The sequence below is a fragment of the Schistocerca serialis genome, chromosome 1, assembly GCF_023864345.2.
Source record: "Schistocerca serialis cubense isolate TAMUIC-IGC-003099 chromosome 1, iqSchSeri2.2, whole genome shotgun sequence".
NCBI lineage: Eukaryota > Metazoa > Arthropoda > Insecta > Orthoptera > Acrididae > Schistocerca > Schistocerca serialis.
The window spans coordinates 440059570-440086281 of record NC_064638.1 but is presented as its reverse complement, the minus strand read 5'-3'; the positions used below and the strand labels follow the sequence as shown (position 1 = coordinate 440086281).

The window sequence follows — 26712 nt, the reverse complement described above, 5'->3', positions numbered from 1 at the left end:
TTGTACATTACGACCCTCTTCAACTGTCGGCGGTCTCTGTCAGTCAACAGACGAGGTCGACCTGTACGCTTTTGTGCTGAACGTGTCCCTTCACGCTTCTACTTCCCTATCACATCGGAAACAATGAACCTAGGGATGTATGAGAAACGTAACGTATGACACAAGTGACATCCAATCACCTGAAGTCCATGAGTTCCGCGGACGGCCCCATTATGATTTCTCACCATGTCTAATGACTACTGAGGTCGCTGTTATGGAGTACCTGGCAGTAGGTGGCAGCACAATGGACCTAATATGAAAAACGTATGTTTTTGGGGGTGTCCGGATACTTTCTATCACATATTGTATTGATATGGTCTTGGCATTTCAGTGATCAATTCAGTCCCTTATGTTACATGTATTGATATCGGCAACAGAAAAAAAATCGTTGAGATTCTCGATTCCCATTATGGGTGAATTATATCAATATCATCATCATCATCATCATCATCATCATCATCATCATCATAATCATTTATTGCAATTGACGGGCGTTTGAGGCCTACAGCAGAAGAACAATAGGAAAGAAAAATAAAACATTACAAACATAAAAACCCCAATAAAAGGAATGTCTGTCAATCACAGGAGAGGAGGTATGGGGGTTGAATGAAAATTAATACCTCCACCTTCGTTAATTGGGTTTGGATGGGAATATTTTAATAAATCAAATTCAGAAATAATCCTTAGAATGTGATCTTTAATTACCAATATTAATATTCACTTTTCCACATAATCACCAGCCAATTGGATACATTTCTGGCAACGATGAACAAGTTTTCTGAAGCCGTAACGGAAGAAGTTGACACTCTGGTTCCTCAAACACAGTCTCACAGTTCTCTCAACGTTTTCATCGGAAGCACAATGATGTCCCCGCAGATCGTCTTTCATTATCAGGAACAGAAGGAAGTCAGACGGTGTTAAATCTGGACTGTATGGAGGATGCCGTATGGTGGTGAGATTCAGTCTCTGAAGTTCTATTGTGGTGGCACGTAAAGTGTGTGGTCTGATATTGTCATACTACAGGAAAACATTTCCATTTTCCTTTCGGACCCTTGTTAGCCGTCGTTTCAGAGTTCGCAGCGTTGTGATGTAAAGCTCTGAATTTATTGCTGTTCCACTATCAAGGAAATCAACATGGATAACCATCTGCGTCCCAGAACACTGTGGCCATGATTTTTTCAACTGAGGGCTGCGTCTTGAATTTCTTTTTCTGGGGCGAGTCTTTGGGACGATATTCCATAGACTGACGTTTCGTCTCTGGGTCGTAATGGTATACCCACGTTTCGTCTCCTGTCGCAACTGAATGGAGGAAGGCATCACCTTCATGCTCGTAACGCGAGAGGAGTTCCTGGCAATTTTCAAGTCTGTGCGCTTTCATTTCAGCAGTCAGAATCCGGGGTACCCATCGTGCACAGATCTTCCGATAGCCAAGCAAAGCAATAGTGTGACCCACACGTTCTTGTGAAATGCCGATTGTGCTTGAAATTTCTCTCTGAATGATACGACGATAATCCTGAATCAATCGGTCAACATTTTGCTTGTGAAATACGGTGGTTGCTGTCACAGGACGTCCAACTCTTCTGTGACGCAGGTCAGATGTTCCCGCCTCAACATCTTTAAACTTACTCGCCCAGCGACGCACAGTATTCACGTCAACACAGTCACCATAAACTGCTTTCATTCTTTGACGAATCTCCTTTGGGGTGACACCTTCTGCTGTCAAGAATTCAATGACTGCAAGTTGCTTAAATCGCATTGACCGACCGTCTGCGCGGAGTTCCATACTTTACACTGTAACAACACAATCGTTCAACGCTAAGGCTTCCCGGCAACTGGAGCTGTAGAGCAGAGGCTACGGAACAAGCCAGTACCTGTCGCATACCAATGCTGCCAACTGTTTAAGTGTTACGAGGGTGGAGGCATTACTTTTCAGTCAACCCTCGTATTAACTGTAGATGGCAGTCCACCTTTTCCGGTCTCTAGCATCATCCTCCACGGCCGCCAGTTTCACTTCTTGAAGGATCGTCGTCACTCGATCCTTCCCTCGCGTTCTTGTGCGTCCTCTCGAGCGTTTTCCCGTGGGTTGAGTGTGGACGACTCCCCTGTAAGATGTGGCCAAACCATTGTAGCCGCCTCTATCTACGTAGTTAATTTTTTTACGGAACCGTCAGTGCGAGGGTTCTACTCGCACTTGGCCGATTCTCTTTATATTTATGGTACGCGAAGTTCAGAACTCAAATATCAATTCTCAGAGCTGTTCGATGCATCTCTCAAAAGCTCTCGAGAAAATCGACTTTTCAAGCTTTCCGAGGAACCTTACTAAAATTAAGTTACTAAAATTAAGGCCATTTTCACAATGGGCTGCGTCAGTCACTCGTTAGCATTGGATAATGTTAATCGGATAATCAATGGATCGTTGGGTTGAATGTCGTGACGATCTATTTTTTCGTTTCATTTTGTTCACTCAGTTCGAAAACGTACACCATTTAAGTGTCTAGTTAATCAAATATATGTTAATTAACTCAAATTCACTCAAATATAAATTCTTAATTATCGATGTTTTATAAAATATTTTTGATAAGTTTGTTATGTTTTTTTAAACTGCACAGTCTCTGTTAAAATATTTTATAAAATATCGATAATTAAAAATCTGTATTTGAAGTGCTGTGATATGTAAGTAGAAACAATATGAATTTGGTGAATTTGACGTTTAAATGATTTAGGTATTCAAACTGAACAAAATGAAATGAAAAAAAGACGATAGCGACATTAGAACCTGCTATTCCTAGATTACCCGATTGCCATTTATTAAGCTATCGAATGGACCGTGCGGCTATTTGTGAAAATCCCCTTAATTTTAGTAAATCAAAGTTCCTCGGAACTCTTAAACGTCGATTACCTTCAGCATTTTTGAGAATTGCCTTTAACTGCTTTCGTTCATTGATATTTGAGTTCTGAATTTCACGTACCATAAATGTAGAAACTTACAAAAATTAGATGGCCCGTTTACTGCCTGTGAGCAAAACACACTAAAAATGTGACGTTCTTCTACTTCTTCTTCTTCTTTCGGCATCTGCTAGTTTCATACGCTTATTCAGTGTATTTAATTTCTGTGGTTAATTTCTGTTTCGTGTCTCCACATTTCTTCGTATGCCTCTCGATCTTTTCGCTATTGGTCGATAAATCTTATGTTCGAAATTCTGTTTTCATTCAGCCTTCTGGCGTGATCTGTCCATTTGTTTCTAGACTACTCGATTGTTCGTTTATGTTTTTAAGTCCTATTTTTTTCCTTGTTGTGTTCCTTACTTTCGGTTGCCTATAGGCAGTTGTTCTTCTTAAAAATCTCATTTCCACAGCTTGTACTGTTCGTTCATTTCCATCTGTTATTGTCCACAAAGCATAGATGGTATTTTCGCCGTTTATTGAACTTTATTAGAGTTCCTTCATTCATCTCTTTATTCTGTGTTCTGTATGAAGTCCCATTAACGCAGTTTAACCTTTCGGATTTTTGGGATGTGAAGATGATATATCCCAACAAACTAGATCTATTCTCTCTCTCTCTCTCTCTCTCTCTCTCTTCCTCTCTCTTTGTGGACGTTTATTACAATTTTATATGGGACCGGATCTATACCGTTAAAAGGCATTTTTTCTGGAGATATTTTATGTTATAGCTCTTGGCAGTTATATTTAATGTATCAGTGCCTTTTTGAACGATGTCCTAATTGTAACGCATAAGACATTGGTCGTCAATAAAGGGCGTTGTCATTAGGTAAATCTGTTGGTAAAGTTACGGGTATAAAGCTACGATTAATTTACCCATTGTCTCAACATGTTGTGAACACGGATATTAAAAAGTATTGGAGGATAACAGTATCTTTGCAGTGAGCATGGATTCGTTGTTGTTCTAATATTATCTTTGCTGGAAATGGCAATTATGGAGCTTTGGAACATTTTTTCGATTACTCTTAGTAACTACTGTTCCAGGATTGAATTGGTCATTCGTTTTTAATTTGTAAATCTTAAATAGTACAATTCTGCTACGCACTCTTTATTTGTTCCAAGACAATTAATTTTTGTTCTGTTAATAAAGGACATAAACCTTCTGAAGGAATCTTCTGTGATTGTGGATTTTTATGAACGAAGCAGTCTATACAGCTTGCTATATTTCTGCATTTATACCGACGTTTCAGCAACTGCAATGATCAGTTTAAAAGTTAAACCCTGTAAAACAAGGCGCAATGGGAACTTGAATGAAAGGAACGCTACGCTTAGGTGTGTTATTGAAACTAACTCTAAACTCTGTTTTACACGATTTAAATTTCGATGAGGGCAGTAGCCGAAATGTGGGCGTAAATAAAGAAACATAGTAAGCGATTTAGACGGCTTTGTTCTCGAAAATTATTTTTTATTCTCTGTAACAGAGGAAGCGGGAAGAAAGGGAACTGGCGAGGTGGAAACTCATGACTCCTAGCCGCGCAAGGCCGTGTTGCAATGGCGAAAGTTGAAAATTTGTGCAGGATCGGGATTCGAACCCAGATGCTCTGCGTGCTTAGAACGGTTGCCACCCGGACACCCCTCCCCTCCACCCCAAATTCGCAAATTACTGCATGATACATTGCAGCGTCCCTGGTCCATTACGCTCCCCACTCGCAAATTCGTGATACCGTAAGGGTTCCAACGACATATATGCAAAAAATGGTTCAAATGGGTCTGAGCACTATGCGACTTAACTTCTGAGGTCATCAGTCCCCTACAACTTAGAACTACTTAAACCTAAGGACATAACACACGTCCATACCCGAGGCAGGATTCGAACCTGCGACCGTAGCTGTCGCGCGGTTCCAGACTGTGGCGCCTAGAACCGCTCGGCAACTCCGGTCGGCTGACATTTATGCATTCGCACCAAAACACGTCACGGAGCTGTCGCGCTAGGTTGTGTTAATGTAAATGAGTGTTGTCCGTTCTGTCGGACTTATTTTATTGAAAGTCGTGTGGCAGGTGGTTCATCATTATAGGAGTGTACGATAACAAATTCAGACCAAATGGAACACACAGGCCACAGTAAAGGGGTCCAAACAGTCGCATCAATACACACCACCACCTTTCCCCCCCCCCCTACCCTCCGGCGGCAACGCGGACGTGTAGTCATCACACATGTAAATGATAGTAATGGTGCCGAATGGCGTCTTGAGATAGATTGTGTCTAGCATCTTGCACCATTTTTGCAATTCGGCTATAGTTCTTGTAGGCTCTGGGGAAGAGTAAGTTCCAGCTTCATCGTGTCCTATACGTTTTCTATTGGCGAGAGATCTGGCGATATTGATGGCCAGGGAAGTTGTTTTACACCACGAAGAGCACCTTGCGTTGCAGCAGTCTTACTTGGACGTTCATTGTCCTGCTGAAATAGCAGTAGCACGGGGATAGCAGCCTGTGCAATGTAGTTGACGTGGGTTACTTTACCCAGCAGAAATACAAAATGTGGGATCGAGTTGTAACAAATGGCCCTCCACACCATGAAGCCTGGGATCGAACCTGTGTGTCGTGGGCGAATTCACTCCGGAACAGGCAGCTCACCGACTCTGCGCCATACACGTGTACGTTCATCAGTCGCATACAGACAGATCCTACTTTTTTCAGTGACGACGACAACAAAGCGCCGATACAGCTTCCACTCGCCCCTTTCACGACACCAAAGAAGCGGTGCTTGGTGGTGTATGAGTCAGTGGTAGCCTGGCCACAGGCACAGTCGATCTTACACTGTTGTAAACAGATGGCTTCCGATGGTCGTTGATAACACAGCAAGTGCAGCACGAGTCCCGATTTTGTCCCTGTGTGATAGTCGGTCGGTCAACGCAGTTCGCACAAATCGTCGATCTTGACGTGCGTCCAGACCACTGCTGCAAGCTGCGACACATCACCGGTACATTGTGAAGAAAATGTGTAGCAATTCGTCGATACGTCCATCATGTTCCTGCAGGCACACAGTGTAACGCCTTTCAAATGGCTGAAGCTCTTCAGTGTACTTGTTGATGAAGAGTGGTTTACCCTAGAATGAATGTTTCAAACACTGTTCACCTGTAAACCCAACACAGTTAGTGCCTGCATAGTCAAAACAGAGGGTGCACAGGCAGGCCTCGTATGAGCCATCTGACCGCCTATTACCATGAAAACTGAATGACTCACTCTGCAGCCCCTCAGTATGCCTTTTCTCCACTGTACCCACTCCTTGAGGGTGCCGCACTTTTTTCCGGCAATATATACATTTGTAACTTTAGTTCTGTGAACTGCCCCATTTTGATTTCCGCTCTTCCTGCACCTCAATAAATCACTTCATTTCCAACGTTTGTAGATACTTCAATCTTGAAAATCTCGTTTCTGCGTTGGATACGACAACATTTTGAGCTGTAAGGTTAAGAAAGCTGGTTCTACGGTTTCAGAAAAACAATGGGGCCTACGCAGAACAGAAAAAAGGTGTGTGTGTGTGTGTGTGTGTGTGTGTGTGTGTGTGAGAGAGTGATTGTTTTAAAAAATTCTGTCCTTATTCTTAACATGCAGATTGGTCCTTAGTAGCATTCGTTTCGAGTAGATGCATCATCCGACTGTCACTACGTTGTGTATTCTGCCATAGGAAATGAAAGAAAAGAAGGAAAAAAAAGCAGGTTATCTTTCTACAATGGAGGTTGTCTGTAAGAGCGGCTGAATAGCGCGGAGGCTTCTGTTGCGGCATTACTAAAAATGAAATAACTAGGTCACTTAGTGCGCAAGGAACGAGCTTAAGGAATCTAATTAAGGAGGAACAGCCTCAGCCCGGAATCTCAGGCAAAGAAATTACGCGGGGAGCGCTTGCTGCTTAGCGTTAGTTGTGCCGGGCGGTTAGCAGACGTAATTGCGGGGATTTCCCACCGGCGCCTGCGGGCATGCAGCCCGCACACCGCACGTCTGCAGCGAGGAGGAGTAGGTTGCTGGAATGCGTGCGCTTCTTCAGTCTCGACAACTCAAACACGGCACAAAATAGACTATCAGTGCGAGCTTATCCTTCAAGTATTCTTTAATATTCTATTAGTTGCATACCCTTTTCATCTGCATGTGATATGTTGCAACTGAGGTACTGGAAATGGGACGTTACTCGCAGTGTTTTACAATGGATATGATTTTTTAAAATCTGTTATTCCCATGATAGGAAAGCCTTTCTCGTAGTTTTAGTTCAAATTATACGCAGAACACAAGAGAGGGTACACAACAATTTAAATTTCCTCTTTACAAAGCACGTAGGACCATTAGTTAACTTTACTTCATGTACCTTAGCAAAACTACTGTATCGCGTTACTTTGGATCTGTCGTCGCTCTAATGTTCATGCGTATTTTAGTTTCAGGCTTCTTCCTATAAGTTACTTGTCTGTACAAGTATGTCATCCGTGTCGCTGCCACTTCCTTCGTATCATTATCGGTTTCTTTGAATTTTCGACTTCCGTTAGTGAGAATATAGATTTTATTGATTAATCGTGAGAAGTCCATTTGTACGGCGTTCATAAAATTTCAGACGTCTTTTCTGTCTAATGAAACTACATGATTTCTTCAGGAACTACACATCGTTTGTTCCTTTCCGCATCCCGATATCGGGATCTTGAGTTGGGATATTTTTCGCGATATCTGTCGTTCTACACTTCGCGTTGACATTGATATTTGTGCTTAATGTTGTCTCAGCTGCCCGGAGTATTGGGAGAAAGTCTGGTTCGATAGTGGTTGACTTTGGGGTTGGTGGAAAGGGATTTATTGTTAGAAATATTCCGGATGATAGTATAGGCTTTGCAGAAGTTTGTTGCTCACTTTGTAATCGCTAGCGTTGCCGGCAATTTCACCGAAGTAGTTGAAGTGCTGAACCGGAGCGAGTATGTATTTAGTCCTGATGGCGAACGGGTCTGTGTGCTGTGTCTATTGCTAGATGGAGTGCAAAGGCAAAACGTTTGACAGGGATTCTTTTACTTTTGTTCCCATATATATTCTAGGGTTTTCTTTGTGCCATATTTTCATGATCTTATCAAATAGCAGACTGAAAAGGATTGCAACAGACACTGCCAGGATACTGTCACGAGCGTATGGTACTATCGTGCCCTATGTCCATTTTAGTTTCGGCCAATAGGCTGACCTTCCGCCTACTCCGCATTTTGTTCTCATCGGTGCTGGGGTCTTCAACAATCAGACATTACAATTCCTGAAATCTGTAAAGGCTTGTAGCTGTGATGATGCAATCAGTTAATTCTACATAAGGGTAGACTGTAACAGAAAAAGTGCATTGAACGAGAATGAACAGAAGGAACCTGCTCAGCGTCTGCCAAAGATCTGAATCCTAGTGCAAGGCTGACGTTGTAAACCTTTGCTGGGAAGACACGTGAGCACACTGAGGACAAAATGCCAAAACAGGAACACACTCTCACTCTCTCTCTCTCTCTCTCTCTCTCTCTCTCTCTCTCTCTCTCTCTCTCACACACACACACACACACACACACACACACACACACACACAGAGAGAGAGAGAGAGAGAGAGAGAGAGAGAGAGAGAGAGAGAGAGAGAACTTGTAAGGGTGTTGCAGGTTATGCTGAGAAATAAGTGTTAAAAAAATTAGATTCCTTAAGCCCTTTATGAGTTAATTTATCATTGAAGTTGACCAATCAGATAGCAGCGTGCGCACATTCAAGCGGGCCACCAGATAGCTTACTGTTAGTGTTAGACGGCCTCAGTGGCCGAGAGGTTCTAGGCGCTTCAGTTCGGAACCGCGCTGCTGCTACGGTCGCAGGTTCGCATCCTGCCTCGGGCATGGACGTGTGTGATGTCCTTAGGTTGGTTAGGTTTAAGTAGTTCTAAGTCTAGGCGACTGATGACCTCAGATGTTAAGTCCCCTAGAGCCATTTGAACCATTTTTTGTTTGTGTTACATATTCTCATAGAGTAGATGATAGCACAAGACAGCACTCAGCCTTTGGCTCGAGTTCCATCCTTACTACCATCCCATGTCCTATTTTTGTATCATTCTCTTATTCTGTTTTAGGAAACCTAACTAGGTAGACGTTTGCAACACCCTCTATGTCAGGCCGCTTGAATTTGCACGCGCAACGGCGTGATTGGCTAACTTCATTGCTAAGTAACTTGGGAACGGCTCAACGTATCGAATTTTTCTCGGCACAGTCTACTCAACACCTTTACAAGCTTTACACACTGTTTCTCACCACCATGTACATATATCTCCGATCCATTTGATGGAAACAAACACATAAAGAAAGCGCAATAAATCACGCGAAATTTTAACTATGTACTGTCGCCTTCCGTAATGCACTTTTGCCAGCGATGAACAGGGGCCTGCATGCCTGAACCAACTGAGCCTAGCTACTGTCTTACAGTTCTGACGACAGCATGGGAGTCTGGAAAATGTTGGCCACGTAGTCCATCTTTCGAGGACCCATCGAGATGTAAGTCTGACGGTTCTGAATCAAGCACTGTACGATGGGAGTGACAGGCCAGTCTATCTAAATATGGCATGGAGTCCGTGGTCCCAAAACTGTTGTTGGACCTGTCTTTGTCCTGTTGCGTGCACAAGTCCTTGAATGGCCTGACAGGAAATTCGGGCTTTCAGCATAATCAGTGTCGCCATCTAGCGTTCTAAATCGGCAATTGCTCCAAGAACCACAGCTCTAATGAGCACACACACTCATAAAACTATGCAAATCTCTTTACTTGTAGGTGGCAGCGTCTTGTATGTTGGATAATACACAAGACTGCCAGTACATGGGCTATTTTTGATGACACCATGTCACATCTGTCGTGACTGGAAAAGTGTCGTCTTCGGCTCTGTACTGGTCCAGGTGGTCCCGCAAAATTTCCGTTGCATGATTTTTTGAAGGTTACGTAAACAACCAAAGTTCTCAGCTCACACTCGCAGTACCTTGGTCGTAATAGGCCATCATGACAGACGTGTTGATCGAAATGCTGCTCCTCAAGAGACATGGCAGGTGTGCAGGATTGACTGGGTAGTGATTTGTCAAGCACATTCTTCTCATCGCTGCTGAAACGCAATAGCCACCGCCTCATGTTAATCGCTTCTACTATATCGTCTCCACAAACATTCAGACGGCGTAGATGAGCAAGGATCTTCGGCTAAGAGCAAGATGTTCTGCCGTCTTCTCCCCAATGAAGAAGGAATGTGTATCCGCCCCTACTCTCCACGCGGACGCAGCTGCACGCACACCGGTATCTAGCGGGTGGCCTAGCCTCAGGCGTCCTCCACTTTATGCTCAGGCGTTTGCAGGCCAGCTACACCAGTTCTGGGTAGCAAGGTAGTACAACAATAATAATAATAACAACGTGGTTTGTTGTCGCCGGGAACTGAGGACGCTGCGACCGCTACTCTCCCCGTTTCGCGGCCTTCCAGTCGGCGACAGGAGGGGCATCCAGTGTGGGACCAATCTCTCCGCAAGTCACGTGTCTGAAAATAGTCCACACTGTATACCTCCGCCCAGACGGCCTCCGAGAAGTCAGTTATCGTTGGGAGTTATTCCGGGCAGATGCGTCGACCATTCCGTGCTCCCTCATTCTGAGTATACTCCCGAGCAGCGCCAACCTTCGATGATCGTCGGCGGTCCTAATCGTAATGGACGCCGACTTGCATACCTAGGCCTCATGCTATGCTTCACTGTGCTAGGCTTCATCGCGAACGATTTCACGGAGTTAATTGACAATGTTCTCTCTTCCTGTAACATACATAAGATACGTACAATAACTAGTAGCGTTATTTTTTCCTGTAATTGTTTCTGAATACACAGGTATTATTTGCAGTACTTTAGACCGCTGCTTTATCTGTACGTGTCGTACCCCAGACCATAACACCAATTGGTTCAGTTTGCTCAGCAGTGAGGAATTCAGTGACACACTGCTATTTTATACGCACCTCGGTGTTATATGCCATTTTGGAACGCTCTCCTACTGTCGCTATCTGTTGCAGGACGACGGCGCTCCCAGGACATTAGCAGAAAGATTCAAAAATTAGTTGAATAATTTGTATTTATCTGTCAGTCGTAAGGCGGAAGCCACAGTCAACATTCCCTTGGAATTTCTGGAATCATTGGGGTAGTGACAACCAAACGACCATTGGATTGTAGAATCTGTGAGACTGGAGACTTACGGTAAAATTTGCGGAAAAATATCATCCACACAGTCTCAAGAATAGCAAGCGAGATAAGTGCAATAACTATCGTACAATCAGCGTAACAGCTCATATATTTAATGTGCTAACAAAAATAGTATGCAGACAAACGAAAAAAAAATTCAGGATCTGTTAGATGACGATAAGGTTCGCTTTAGGAAAAGCAGTCACCAGACTGAAAGTCCTGACGTTGCGCTTAGTGTTGGCAGCAATCAAGACACATTCATAAAGTATGCCGACCTAGAAAAGCTGTACGATATTGTAATATGGTACAAAAAATAGAAATACAAAATTCTCAGGAAAATACATGTAGGGTATATGAAAGGACGGGTAATACACGGAGGCGTGCTGAAAAGTAATGCCTCCGCATTTTTCGTGAAAACTCTTAAAGCTTTTTAAATAAAGCAAACATGATTAACATTCTACATATTTGTTTTTCGTGTCTACATATTTGCAGCGCTCTTCCGCTAGCGGGTTCCCGATTGTAGCGTGTAACACGGTGGTATGTAACGTAACTATGTCGATGCGTGAGAAACAGCGTGCTGTAGGCACGTTTCAATTTTGAATAGCTCCTCCACAAATGGAGCACCATCTCAATGACAGTGACGATGATAGAACACACACGTGCGTTGCGATATCTACAACAGCTCGACTCCCTGGGCTCACTGCCATCGAACATCCTCTTACAGTCCCGATTTGGTCCCATCGATTATCATCTATTCCCAAAACCATCTTCGAGGACTTCACTTTTATAGTGATGAAGCGGAGCAAAAGTAGATCGTTCTACTGTATAGTGACAGTATCAACGAATTGGTCTCTCGTTGGGAGAAATGCGTTCTTCGCCAGGGTGACTACGTTGAGAAACAAATGTATAGACATGAAGAATAAGGATGTAGTGTTAATAACTTTTGTTCTGTTTTAAAGGTTTAAGAGCTTTAAGACAAAAATTACTTTTCAGCACCCCCTCGTACAACACGTACAAGAACAAAAAGGACAGCAATGTAGTATTTCGCCGCTAATGTTGAATATGTACGTCGACGAAGTAATGACGATGATAAAAGTTCAAGAGTGGGATTTAAATTCAGGGTGAAAGTATATCAATGATAAGATTCGATGATGAGAAAGCTACCCTCAGTAAATACGAGGAAGAATTTCAGACGTGTTGAATAGAATGAAGACTCTAATGAGCGCACGCTGTTGGTTGAGAGTAAGCCAAACAGAGAGGGAAGTAATTAGCAGTAACAGAAATAAGATTAGCGATAAACGTAACATCAAACTTGATGGTCACGTAGTAGATTAATTGAAGGAATTCCGCTACCTTGGAGGCAAAATAGCACGTCGCTGATGAAGAAAGAAGGACGTCAAAGGCAGACAAGCGCAGCCGAAACAGTACTCCTGGTCAAAAGAAGTCTTCTAGTATAAAGTACAGAATTTTCTGAAATTGTATGTTTGGAGCACAGCGTTATAAGTAGTGAATCACGGACCGTGAGAAAATCGGAAAAAAGGGAATTCAAGTGTTTGAGATGTGGTGCTTTAGAAGGATGTTGAAAAGTAGGTGGATTGATAAGAAGTGAGGTGTTCCCTACAGAATCGGCGAGGAGAGGAACATACGGAAGACACCGACGAGAAGGAGGGACAGGATGACTGGACATGTATTGAAACATCGGGGAATAACATTCCGTTGTACTAGATGGAGCTGCAGTGGGTAGTACTTCTGTGAAATCCAGTGATTTAAATATTCCATCAAATAACTAAGGTCCATGTGCTGCAAGTGCTACTCTGTGATGGAGAGGTTACTATCCTCAGAGTCGTTACGTAGTTCTATAATGTAGCTTAACTTCTTGTCAAGATTTATGTATCTTTTTTTTTCTTTCTTGAAGAGACTGGCGCATGCTATCTTTCTCAATTTCAAGTATAGCATTTACTGCTTCTTCCTTCATGTTATTTATCCGAAAGTATACGCTGGAGTTTTTATTGAGGGATTTAGATTTTCCATCCACGGATTGAACGTACAGTCCGCGAACTGAGAGACCTTTACTTGTTAGATATTTTCTTCATTATTACTGTCGAAGCTTAATCGGCACTGTTTAGTAGAAGACGTGCATCAGCAACACACATGTTGCACAATAATCGAACTTATATCCTGATACTCCCCCGTTAATCCAAGTTCTTGTATTTTCATTCACAGACCTTAGCTGATATGAAAACTGCAACTGGAAACCAATATTTTGGGAAGCACGATTTCATAGCTTTAATTATAGTCATTTCGAAATGTTATACTGAAGTTTTCGGAAACCAACCAAGCATGTTATTTTTCAATGTGAAAACAGTCTTTTATAAACACTCTGAATTTTGTCTGGGAGCAAATCAAATACAACATAAAATACCTTCATCTCCTCTTCCGTGCTCCTGACATCGACATATACTGTGTACAGTTGTTTCAATTGTTTCAAACAGCTTTCAAATTTCCCGCTCATCTTCTCGCTTGATTTTCTCTATTCTTTTGCCAGCAACAGACCCATCGTCAAATTTCAAAAAATTATTACTTTCAGTTAAATTCAAAATGTCTTTGGTCAACTAGGGCCAGAACTCTGGGTCGTCCCAATAGCTCTTCTTCTTGCTCTAAGAAATCCAGTCTTTGAGTACTCGTCATTTGCCATACTTGAAACGAATAATAAACTTTTATCTTTCAAGTCTTGAAATTCACCTTTAAATATTTGGAAAACAGGCGCCGTCTTTCTTTTGCGGAATTGTTTTCTGCTGCAGTTATACATGCGTATTTTAATCTGCACACTAGTTTCCTCAGATAGGCAAGGAACCCAATGAACAAAATAAAAACGAAAAAAAGACCGTCGCAAGATTCGACCCAGCGATCCGTTGATTATCCGACTAATAGTATCCAACCCTACCGACTGAACCACGCGGCCCATCTTGAAAATAGCGCCTATATAAGACAACAAGTGTCTGGGGCAGCTGCTGCTACAATGGCAGGTTATCAAAATTTAAGTGAGTTTGAACGTGGTGTTATAGTCGGCGTACGAGCGGTGGGACAAAGCATCTCCGAGGTAGCGATGAAGTGGGGATTTTCCCGTTCGACCATTTCACGAGTGTACCGTTAATATCAGGAATCCGGTAAAACATTAAATCTCCGTAATCTCTGCGGCACGAAAGGATCCTGCAATAACGGGACCAACGACGAGTGAAGAGAATCGTTCAACGTGACAGAAGTGCAACCCGTCCGCAAATTGCTGCACATTTCAGTATTGGGCCATCGACAAGTGTCAGCGTGCAAACAATTCTATATCTACATCTACATACATACTCCTCAATCCACCATACGGTGCGTGGCGGAGGGTACCTCGTACCACAACTAGCAACTTCTCTCCCTGTTCCACTCCCAAACAGAACGAGGGAAAAATGACTGCCTATATGCCTCAGTACGAGCCCTAATGTCTCTTATCTTTGTGGTCTTTCCGCGAAATGTAAGTTGGCGGCAGTAAAATTATACTGCAGTTCGCCTCAAATGCTGGTTCTCTAAATTTCCTCAGCAGCGATTCACGAAAAGAATGCCTCCTTTCCTCTAGAGACTCCCACCCGAGTTCCTGAAGCATTTCCGTAACACTTGCGTGATGATCAAACCTACCAGTAACAAATCTAGCAGCCCGCCTCTGAATTGCTTCTATGTCCTCCCTCAATCCGACCTGATAGGGATCCCAAACGCTCGAGCAGTACTCAAGAATATGTCGTATTAGTGTTTTATAAGCGGTCTTCTTTACAGATGAACCACATCTTCCCAAAATTCTACCAATGAACCGAAGACGACTATCCGCCTTCCCCACAACTGCTATTACATGCTTGTCCCACTTCATATCGCACTGCAATGTTACGCCCAAATATTTAATCGACGTGACTGTGTCAAGGGCTAGGCCACTAATGGAGTGTTCAAACATTACGGGATTCTTTTTCGTATTCATCTGAATTAATTTACATTTATCTATATTTAGAGTTAGCTGCCATTCTTTACACCAATCACAAATCTTGTCCAAGTCATCTTGTATCCTCCTACAGTCACTCAACGACGACACCTTCCCGTACACCACAGCATCATCAGCAAACAGCCGCACATTGCTATCCACCCTATCCAAAAGATCATTTATGTAGATAGAAAACAACAGCGGACCTACCACACTTCCCTGGGGCACTCCAGATGATACCCTCACCTCCATTGAACACTCACCATCGAGGGCAACGTACTGGGTTCTATTACTTAAGAAGTCTTCGAGCCACTCACATACTTGGGAGCCAAACCCATATGCTCGTACCTTTGTTAGGAGTCTGCAATGGGGCACCGAGTCAAACGCTTTCCGGAAGTCAAGGAATGTGGCATCCGTCTGATACCCTTCATCCATGGTTCGCAAGATATCATGTGAAAAAAGGGCGAGTTGCGTTTCGCAGGAGCGATGCTTTCTAAAGCCATGCTGATGCATGGACAGCAACTTCTCTGTCTCAAGGAAATTCATTATATTCGAACTGAGAATATGTTCGAGAATCCTGCAACAAACCGATGTTAAGGATATTGGTCTGTAATTTTGAGGATCCGTCCTTCTACCCTTCTTATATACAGCCGTCACCTGCGCTTTTTTTTCAGTCGCTCGGGACTTTACGTTGGGCAAGAGATTCGCGATAAATGCAAGCTAAGTAAGGAGCCAATGCAGTAGAGTTCTCTCTGTAAAACCGAATTGGAATCCCATCAGGACCTGGCGATTTATTTATTTTTAACCCATTCAGTTGCTTCACAACCCCAGGGATGTCCATCACTATGTCCTCCATACAGGAATCTGTACGAGACTCAAACGGCGCTATGTTTGTACGATCCTCCGGCGTGAAATATTTCTCAAATGCTAAATTTAAAATGTCAGCTTTCGTTTTGCTGTCTTCCGTTGCCAGGCCAGACTGATCAGTGAGTGACTGGATGGAAGCTTTCGACCGGCTTACCGATTTTACGTAAGACCAGAATTTCCTTGGGTTTTCAGCAAGATCTTTTGCTAAGGTATGACGGTTGTAGTGGTTGAATTCTTCGCGCATCGCTCTTTTTACAGCAGCACGAATTTCTACTAACTTTTGCCTGTCCTCATTCTCCCGATCTTTCTTGTACCGCGAGTGCAACTGCCTTTGCTTCCTGAGCATTCTCCGAATTGCGCTGTTGAACCACGGTGGGTCTTTTCCATCCGTAACCCACTTTTTCGGCACATACTTGTCCAATGCGTGATTTACAATGTGTGTAAAATTTGCCCATAATTTTTCCAGGTCCATCGTACCTGAAGTAAATGAAGTCGGTTCATTTGCTAAGTGGGATGCTAAAAACTGCTTATCTGCTCTTTCTAGCAAGAATACTCTCCTAGCCTTCTTGACCGACTTTTTGACTTTCGTAACCATAGTCGTAATGACAACATCATGATCACTAATCCCTGTCTCAACACTGACACCGTCGATGAGGTCTGGTCTGTTCGTGGCTACCAGATCAAAAATATTTCCATTTCGCGTTGGATGGCGATTTAGCTGCTCAAGACAGTTGTCGGATAGTGTGTTCAAAAGTAATTCACACAACGGCTTGTCTGTATCACCTGTAATGAATCCATAGACATCCCAGTCTATACTAGGTAGGTTGAAGTCGCCTCCGACTAATATAGCATGATCCGGGTACTTCTGCAATACAGAAAATAGACTCCCTTTGAATGATTCTAGAACTGTCACGGTGGAACCTGGTGGCCGGTAGTATGACCCCACAATTAACTTTATTTCCCCTAGCTCTGTTAAACGAAACCTCATTGATATGGGCTTTAGGAGCCGAAGGCCCACTCGTGTACCCTTGATGACTGTGATGACTGCACGGCACGAAGCTTTACGCCTTACATGGGCCCGTCAACACCGACATTGGAGTGTTGATGACGGGAAACATGTTTCCTGGTCAAACGAGTCTCGTTTCAGATTGTATCCAGCGACGGACGTGTACGGGTATGCAGACAATCTATGAATCCATATACCCTGCATGTCAGCAGGGGACCATTCAGGCTGGTGGAGGCTTTGGAATGGGGTTGCATGTGTGCACCTGGAGTGATATGGGACCCTTCATACGTCTAGATACGGCTCTGACAGATGACACATACGCAACCATCCTGTCTGATGACTTACATCGCTTGGGCAATTCCAGGTGGACAGTGCGACACCACACACTTCCAGAAATGCTCTTCTGAAACACTTCCGCTGGCTACCAAACTCCCCAGACATGAACGTTATTGAGCATATCTGGGATGCCTTGCAACGTGCTGTTCTGAAGAGAACTCCACCCTCTTGTACTCTTACTGATTTATATTAAAAAAAAAGTTCAAATGTGTGTGAAATCTTATGGGACTTAACAGCAAAGGTCATCAGTCCCTAAGCTTACACACTACTTAACCTAAATTATCCTAAGGACAACACACACACACACACACACACACACACACACACACACACACCCATGCCCGAGGGAGGACTCGAACCTCCGCCGGGATCAGCCGCACAGTCTATGACTGTAGCGCCTTAGACCGCTCGGCTAATCCCGTGCGGCTACGGATTTATGGACACCCCCGCAGTATTCATGGTGTCAGTTCTCTCCGACACGATATTATGGAGGTGTACCAGTTTCTTTGGCTCTTCAGTGAAAAAAAAAAAAAAAAGGCCAAGTGCTACTAGAAGCCTCGCACTGAGGGTTCCGTACAAATTTAATTACGAGGATCTCAAGGATTTCTTGCTGTCGTTGATATCAATACCGGCAAGTTATTGATCACTGAAATTCCAAGACCATATCAATAATATGCAGTAGTTCCTCAGACTAGTCTGGAGACACAAGAAGAAGCGAGCTGGGGTCTTCAGTTTATATATGTAGAGAGAGAATATTTAATAAATCATTTGGCTTTATTAGAACGGGAAGCACCTAATAGGTTTTTATGAGAGAGTTTGCAAGTATCAAAACATGCAGCATCAATGATCGAATTTTTCTGTTGCGTTGACTTAGGAAATTAAATTTTTTACGCGCCAAAAACCACAGATATTAGTATGTGACACAAATTTGAACGTGGTATATTAATTTGCTCCTGTGGAAAACTGGTCTTGACAGGAGGACAGACAGACAGATGGATAAAATATGAGAAAAAATATTTTTTCAAGTGATACGATCACAAATTAATAATTTTCAATTTTTTCCTTTATCTCTAGTGTAAAACGTTGCTTCTTGCTAAATTTCAGGACTCTGTGTGCACAGGAAGTACCTATAGGTTTTAATGAGTGTGTTTTCGAGTATCAAGAACATGTGGCATAAATGGCAGTATCTTTTTATTGAACTGACTTAGAAGCTTAAAATTTATATACCTTCAATGGACCATTGACTTTAATAAGTGACACAAGTTTGAGCGTGATACGTCCAGCTGTTTTTGAGAGAAGAGTTTTGAACAGTTGGACAGACAAACAGAGAACGAAGCAACACTATAAGCGTTCCGTTTTTGCAGACTGACGCACGAGAAACCTAAAAATTACAAACATCCGATTGCCAGGTGGTGCCCTTATCAGATGGAGACACAGTCTTTACGTAGAGGAAAGTAGACGTGCACCAGCAAACATTTAAACGAAACCAATAAACACCGTACTGGGACTGGCCCCGGCGAGCAGCAGGAATAGTTTAGATCCCCGTTCTTACGCCGCAGACTAGAGCGATGTTCGTCCCGTCTGTGACTGCAAACCAGTTCCTATATTCGCCACATTTTTTTTCTTTTCATGTGCACTCGCTAGAGATCAGCATCGATGAAAAGAAACGGCTTCCCTTTCGTTGTTGCAGTAATCTCCATTGCTCGCAGTGCACAGAACTCAAGTAGCCTACAAAGCTGCACGGAAACGAAGACTGTCGAGGAGGGCACTGTCAGACTGGCGGTGACAGCACAAGCCCTGCTGGTGAACGACTAGCATAAATCAGCAGTGGTGGAGGCCCTGGTCGGAAATGTCACGGTGCAAAATGTGCCACGGCCCCTGTGGCACCTCTAGTAGGGTCGGAAATGCCCAGGTCGGCAAGTCTATTCAGCCGTCTTATCCTCTGTGCCTAATGGCCCAGACACCGTCGGAACATTAAGACACCAGTATTCTTTCCTCCCTTGCCTCTTTTTATTTTTTGTCAGCGACCTCATTGGCGCTGCACATATGGTTGGGAGGACATATTTTCAAGTCGCCATTTGACCATCCAGAGTTAGCTTCTCCGTCGTTTTCCTTCATCGACTGAGTAGAATATCAGGAGGGTTAATATCCTTCCCCCACCAACCCCTACCCGAGCATGCCGTGTGTCTCTTACACCCTCTCGTTAACGAGAAGTCAAACCCTGATTTTCCTTCCTTCAATTTCTTTTTGTCGGGGAACATATCTGTCTATACTCGTAGCTGGAATGCTGTGCTCCATTTGGAAGTGACGCTGAAATGTCAAAACCGCCGTCCACATTCCGGCAACAGTAAATCCGGCACGCTTCGAAACTTTTTGTTCGGCTGTGATGCGGCGGGGCCGGCAGCGTCCCGTTTTAACGTTGATTAAACTGGCACGACGAGCGGAAACCGTCGGATCGTTTCACCGAACGAATCGTGAGATACGCGGGGGATACGCGCCGCCCCCGCCCTGTACAGTCAACCCGCCTGCCTTGCTGCGCACCCCCTCCCCCTACCCTCCTCCTCCACTCTTGCCCGGCTACACTTAATCGCATTCCGCGCGACTCGTGAATGGCATTCGTTAGGCTCGCAAATCCGGCCGCCGTCTTTGGCGGGCCGACCGCGACCACAGTGCGTAATGCGCCGCATACACTGTCGCTGAGCGCTCGTACTGCCGGCCCGAGATCCGCCGAAGTTGTAATCTGCTCTTACTCGTCCGCCGACGCCACGGCCATTTGGCAATAAAGTCGGCCGTTGTTATGCCAAGTGCAGGACGACGCGGCTGCCATTCTGATCGCAAAAAAGTAGTCTCGACCATCGATTCATACTCCGTGAGAGACCTTTCCCAGCTCCGTGTGCTCTGCACAAATAGTGTTCATTTTGATTTTAATCCGTCATATCTGGCGATGCACACAGAATTACCAGCTGCGAAATCGAGATTCGTCCTATATTAATTTTAACTGTAGAGGTTACATAAATATCGTTTTATTAATCATTCTACCAGTACTTATATAATTAAAAGAAACGTACCACTAATGCAATGCAGCTGCCGTTTTACATGTGCATGTTAATGCATACACACATACTCCACAATCCACAGCATGTTGCATGGAGGTGGTCCCCATACGAGCGCAAATTTCACTTAAGTCTTCGCGGTCCTTACGCGAAAAGTGCCGTGGCGCCGGCAGTAGATCGTGCTGCACTCAGCTGCAAATGCCGGTTCTCTAAATTTTCTCAGTAGTATTTCATGGAAAGAAAGTCGTCTGCCTTTCAGGGGATTCCCTTCTGAGTTCACGGATCAACCAGAACATTATGACCACCTATGTAAAAGCCGGTTCGGCCACCTCTGGCACGGATAACAGCGGCGACAAATCGTGTCATGGAAGCAGTGAGGGCTTGGTAGGACGCTGGAGGAAGTTAGCACCTCGTCTATACACACAGGTCACCTAATTCCCGCAAATTCCGGGGAGGGGGTGATGAGCTCTGACGGCATGTCCAATTACGCTCCATGTGTGTTCGATCGGGCACAGATGTGGCGGGTTGGATGGCTAGCACGGCGAATGTAACTCGCCCCTGTCTTCCTCGAACCACTCCATCACACTGTTGGCCTTCTGACATGTCGCATTGTCTTGCTGAATAATGCCGCTGCCGTCGGGAAACATAATTGTCATGAAGGGATGTTACGTGGTCTATAACCAATATATGATACTCCTTGCCCATCATGGTGTCTTGCACGAGCTACACTGGACCCATGGATGCCCACGTAAATGTTTCCCAGACCATAATGGAGCCCCCTCTAGCTTGTCTCCCACAGTACAGACGTCAAGGAGCCGTTCCCCTGGAAGACGACGGATTCGCGCCCTCCCATCGGCATGGTGAAGAAGGTAACGGGATTCCTCAGACCATGATACGCTCTGCCACTGCGACAATCTCCAGTGCCGATGGTCACATCCCCGTTTCAGTCGTAGTTGCCGATGTGGTGTTAACATTGGCACATGCATTGGTTATCGTCTGCGGAGGCCCGTCGTTAAGGACTGTTCGTTGCACTGCGTGTTGAGACATGCTTGTACTCTGCCCTGCATTTTAGTCTGATGTTAGCTGTCGCGTCCCAGAACAGTTTTTTTAGTGCAGTCGGAACGTTGACGGCAATCTGAGGGTTGTTGGGTTGTCCACCTTTGTTGCCGGAGATGAGAGGGAGAAAGCTCTCCGAGGTGGAACTGTGGTTATTGGTTTCAGTGGTCATCTTTTAGGATTAATGGCAGGATGGGTATGCTGAAGAGTTCAGTATTTATTTAAGTAATTTATTTATTATCTCTTTGATAACTTATAAAAGAGGTGCCAGTTCCTAACCCCTTCTCTAATAAATGTCCGACTCAATTTATTCTTATTAACAGGCCACTCGCCTAAGCTTACAAGAGACAATTACTATTCCTTAAATGAAACTACAAATGCTATCTATTCCACGAGACAAAGACAGGTCGTCTATGTGCAAAGCTATTCCTCAGAATAGATAACGATTTCTTATCTTGCAGTTGATGTGCGTCTCACCAGGTCTGATCACCGACTTCTCGCTGAAAACATTACTTCTGCATTATTCTTCTTCTTCTGCTGCTGCTGACTGGCGTAGCTACACGGTGTCTTCTCAAAGCGGCCACTACTGCTCTCTCTCTCTCTCTCTCTCTCTCTCTCTCTCTCTCTCTCTCTCTCTCTGCCTCCTCTCTCTCTCTTTCTGCTTCCTCTCTCAGAATCTCTTGCTTATATACCATTCTAAGTCGAGGCTGACCTTCTATAATAGCCTTTTGGGATATTTCCATCAGCTGGCTCCTTCGACACGAAAACACTTTAATGTTTGATTTCTCTTACAGGTTTCCTCTCGATGTTACCACTTTACGTATACAGGAAAGCTTCCTTTAGCGTCAGGGCTTGTGGCTCTTGGCGCAGTCTCCTTTCATTTGACCTGACAAGTATTGCTTTTTTTTTTTTTCTCCTCGAGACTGGACTCCCCAGTGACGTCCGACTTCTGTAATTAGAGGTGGCCGCCCAAACACACGACGTCCGGTCGTGATTTCACCTCGGTTTCGCCTCGTGTTGAAGACATTCACCACGGCACTCCTCGAACGCCCGACAAGTCGTGATATTTCCGAAACGCTCGTGCTTAACCTCCGGGTTGTCACAATCTTAACCTCCGGGTTGTCACAACCTGTCCTCGGTCAAACTCAGACAGATACCGCCCTTCCCAATTCTACACACGGACAGCACTCTCGCTGATACTAAATGCACTGTGCGTGTGTCTGGCTAGTAGTCATTCCTCGCCAGGTGACGCTGATATCGCCTGGACGGGTTTATATCGATAGTAGGTCGATGGTCATAACTTTGTGGCTGATCAGCGTATGTAGTGCCTGTTCTTTCGGACGTGTCTGAAAGTACTGACACCGCATATACAATTACGGGGCTGACGGCCAATGATCCCTTCAGTGCAGACGCACACCAAGCTCGGGGGTGCCGCAAGTAATGAGGCAAATTTACCCGGGGGACAACATCAGTAGTGTGCGGTATAATTTGAGAATGTGGGTCTGACGGGAAGCGTACTAGGGTAGTCCGTCCGATTGTGGTGGCCACTGTGTCCGGATGACCTGGTCAGCGCTGCCTACCGGCAACTAATGTCTTTGACTCCTTTGTGTCCTGATTTACGGAGCGGGCGAACCAGTGGTGGTAAGTTCCTATGGGACCAAACTGCGCCGGCCGAAGTGGCCGAGCGGTTCTAGGCGCTACAGTCTGGAACCGCGCGACCGCTACGGTCGCAGGTTCGAATCCTGCCTCGGGCATGGATGTGGGTGATGTCCTTAGATTAGTTAGGTTTAAGTAGCTCTAAGTTCTAGGGGACTCAGATGTTAAGTCCCATAGTGCTCAGAGCCATTTGAACCATTTTTTGAACCAAACTGCTGAGGTCATCGGTCTCTAGGCTTACACACTACTTAATCTAACGTAAACTAAGTTACGCTAAAGACAACACACACGTCCATGCCCGAGAGAGGACTCGAACCTCCGACTGGTGGGGGGGGGGGGGGGCCTCGCGGACCGTGCATAGCGCCCATAGACCGCGCGACTACCCCGCGCGGCGGCGAACCAGTGTTCTATGCGCGACCTTCTTTACAAATGAACCATACATTCCTAAAATTTGGCAGTAAACCGAAATAGGCCATTCACCTTCCCCTACTATCGTCCTTACATGCTCGTTCCATTTCATATCGCTTTGCAACGTTACTAGGTATTTAATCGAAATGGCTCTGTGAATCAGCAAACCACTAATACTGTATTGGATCATTACAGGACTTGTTCCCTACTAATATGCGTAAACCTACATTTTTCTACATTTAGAGCAAGCTACCATTCATCAAATGAACTACAAATTTAGTCAGTCATATTCTCCAACGGTCACTGGACGAGGATACTTTCGCATACACGACAGCGTCATCAGGAAAAAGACGCAGATTACTGCTTACCTTGTCCATCAGATTTGTATGTACACAGAGAATAAGACCGAGACTATCATACTTCCGTGGGGGACTCCTGACGGTACCCTTATCTCTAATGATCACTCGTCGCCGAGGATAATGTAATCTATTCTATTCTGTAGTATTATATTCTGTGTTTCTATTATTTAAGAGCTACTTAGAGCCACTCACGTGTCTGGGAACTTATTCCTTGTACATTCATTACCAGTCTACAGTGGGACACCGAGTCAAACGCTTTCCGAAAATCTAGCCATATGGAACCTGCCTGTTGCCCTTCATGCACGGTTCGCAGGATATCAAGTGAGTAATCAACAAACTGCACCTCCGAAGATTTCCCTGCTGCCGCAGACGAAACGACGGGGAACAGTTTCATGTATCTACGACAGCTTCTCAGTACATAAATTGTAACTGAGTAAACAGCGGCCGTGAAAGGCTACAACTCAGATAATAATTTGTGTTTATGTTCTAGAGTCCTTAAATGCTAGTGGGCGTTTGCCTGAGGAAGGATGTATTGTGCTTGCAGGTTCCGGACATAGTTCGGTCAGTGCCCGCGACGAAGGTGCTGGCGCTGCGGCAACAGACGCAGGTGCTGTGGGAGCGCTACTTCTCCTCCATCGAGAAGATCGTCTTCACCACCCTCGAGGTGAGTACCTTGTCGACGTACGCTTTTTGGGCTATGTACACTCTGCATATAATCCCAGTAACACCACAGTATTGGACGTCTGAGTCCTGTCAAAGGCGATACTTCTTGTTCACTGAAAACAGCTCCGCATTTAATAGTAAACTGTAGGCTGCTAATGTTGGTTGTTATATAAGGTCTGCATGTTACACTTCTGTCTCAAGAATGATCGTGTATAAAATCCAAATTAACACAAAGACGACAAGAAGCATGGTATGCAGCCACCAACATACCGCAGTAGACGTTAGAGTCAGTGATACACTACTCAGAAACTTATAACTACTTAGGAAGTAAAGGCCTCTCGTATGGCAAACGTTTAACCAACATAAAGAGCAGAATCGCAAATGTAGCGTATTACAAGACAAAGTTTACATCAAGCAACCTAAATGTGGAAACCAAAAAGAGATTTATTGAGAGATTACCCGAAACTTTGCCTTGTGCGTCTCTGAAACCTGGACTGTTGGCGCGTACGACGAGATGGTGATGGTGATGAAGTTTGGTTCGTGCGGCGCTCAACTACGCGGTCATCAGCGCCCGAACAAAGTCCCAAGTTTTACACGGTCCAATTTTTGTTACACAGTCTAATCGAGCCACTGTCACGAATGATGATGATGAGGATGAGATGATGAGGACCGAGGAAACCCCGCATACGACAAGAGATATCTGGAGATATCTGAAACATTGTGCTGGAGGAGAATGGAAAACTTGTGGACAGCAAATCTCACAAATGAAGAACCTCCTAGATGTATAGACGATAAAGGATCACTGCTTTCAACAGTAAGGAAAAGAAGAGACTGGCCACCTCTCTCGACATAATAGGTTTCTAGGTAATGTAATCAAAGGAATGAGTCAAACCAATAGAGAAAGGAGGGGGAAGAGCTAGACTTCAGTACGAAAACAGATCAGATATGAAGTTGTAGGAGAGAACGATCCATTTATGTTCAAAACTGCCTCGTCTTTCGATAGTTAACTCAACAGTGATGGAGTTATTCATATTGTTATTCTCCGCGTAATATTGCGGGCACCCCTTCATTGGCGATGACAAATTGTGGGGCAGGGATCTTGATCTTATTGGTGCTTCTTACTTCTGCCCACATTCGTCATGCTCTTGGTTCTTTGATAGTAACAGCTGTGCCTCACACAGGCCAGACAGTACACGCCACTTGCGTGTGCTCACACTTGAATCTGTCAACTAAGTAAGCCCCTTCGCGCTCTGCCAACGATATTGCTTTCCATAACTTTCCCTAACGGCATTAATCCAGTATAAATACATTATAATACAAAATAATGTATACAGGTTTCAGTACATACACATACTATCCGTAGATTTACAGAGTAAAGCAAATACAGTATGTTTACAACACACCAAAGGCAAAAAGTTTAGGTAGCACCTCTGTATTTTAGTGGATAGTGTAGAAATTGGTATAAAGGCATGGATATTTTCAGGAAAATTAACATTGCCGTTTGGAATAGTCGTGCACAATCTGTACGCAGTAGTATGAAATGCGTTATTCCAATAAATGCAGTCAAATGGCATCGCATTTGATGTCAGTAGTACAGTATACAACAAGACATCGACGATTCAGGTGGTAGAGGGTGGAACTTGGTATAAAGGCAGTCGGCTCAGTGCGCTGTTAGTGTGTGCGTACGTGCCTTTACTACAGATTGGAAGCAGACACCACTGGTGACGGTGAATGTTTCGTACGTAAACCACGATTGTGATAATTCCACGCTGAGAATAGTTGCGAAGTGATGAAAAAGCAAAAATGGGACACTCTAATCGTCAAATTACTAAGAAGGTCTCCGCCTCTGTAGCGTAACGGTAGCGTTTCCGCCTACCACGCAAGGGGGCCCGGGTTCGATTCCTGGCAGGGGACTGGGTGTTGTGTGTCCATCATCATCATCATCATCATCATCATCATCATCATCATCATCATCATCATCATCATCATCATCATCATTATTTTCATCATCATTGATCCCTAAGTCGCCGAAGTGGCGTCAACTAAAGAGGATTTACAATACGGCGGCCGAACTGCCCCGCATGGGGCCTCCCGGCCAACA

General features: G+C 44.4%; 1 protein-coding gene across 1 annotated transcript in view; it reads left to right on the top strand.

Annotated features, from left to right (window-relative positions):
* LOC126482083 (exostosin-1) overlaps positions 1–26712 on the top strand; it is a 199170-nt gene that overhangs the window by 44188 nt on the left and 128270 nt on the right. The window contains exon 2 of the mRNA XM_050106095.1: positions 24493–24612. Coding sequence (XP_049962052.1) covers positions 24493–24612 — 120 coding nt within the window. The remainder of the gene's footprint in view (positions 1–24492; positions 24613–26712) is intronic.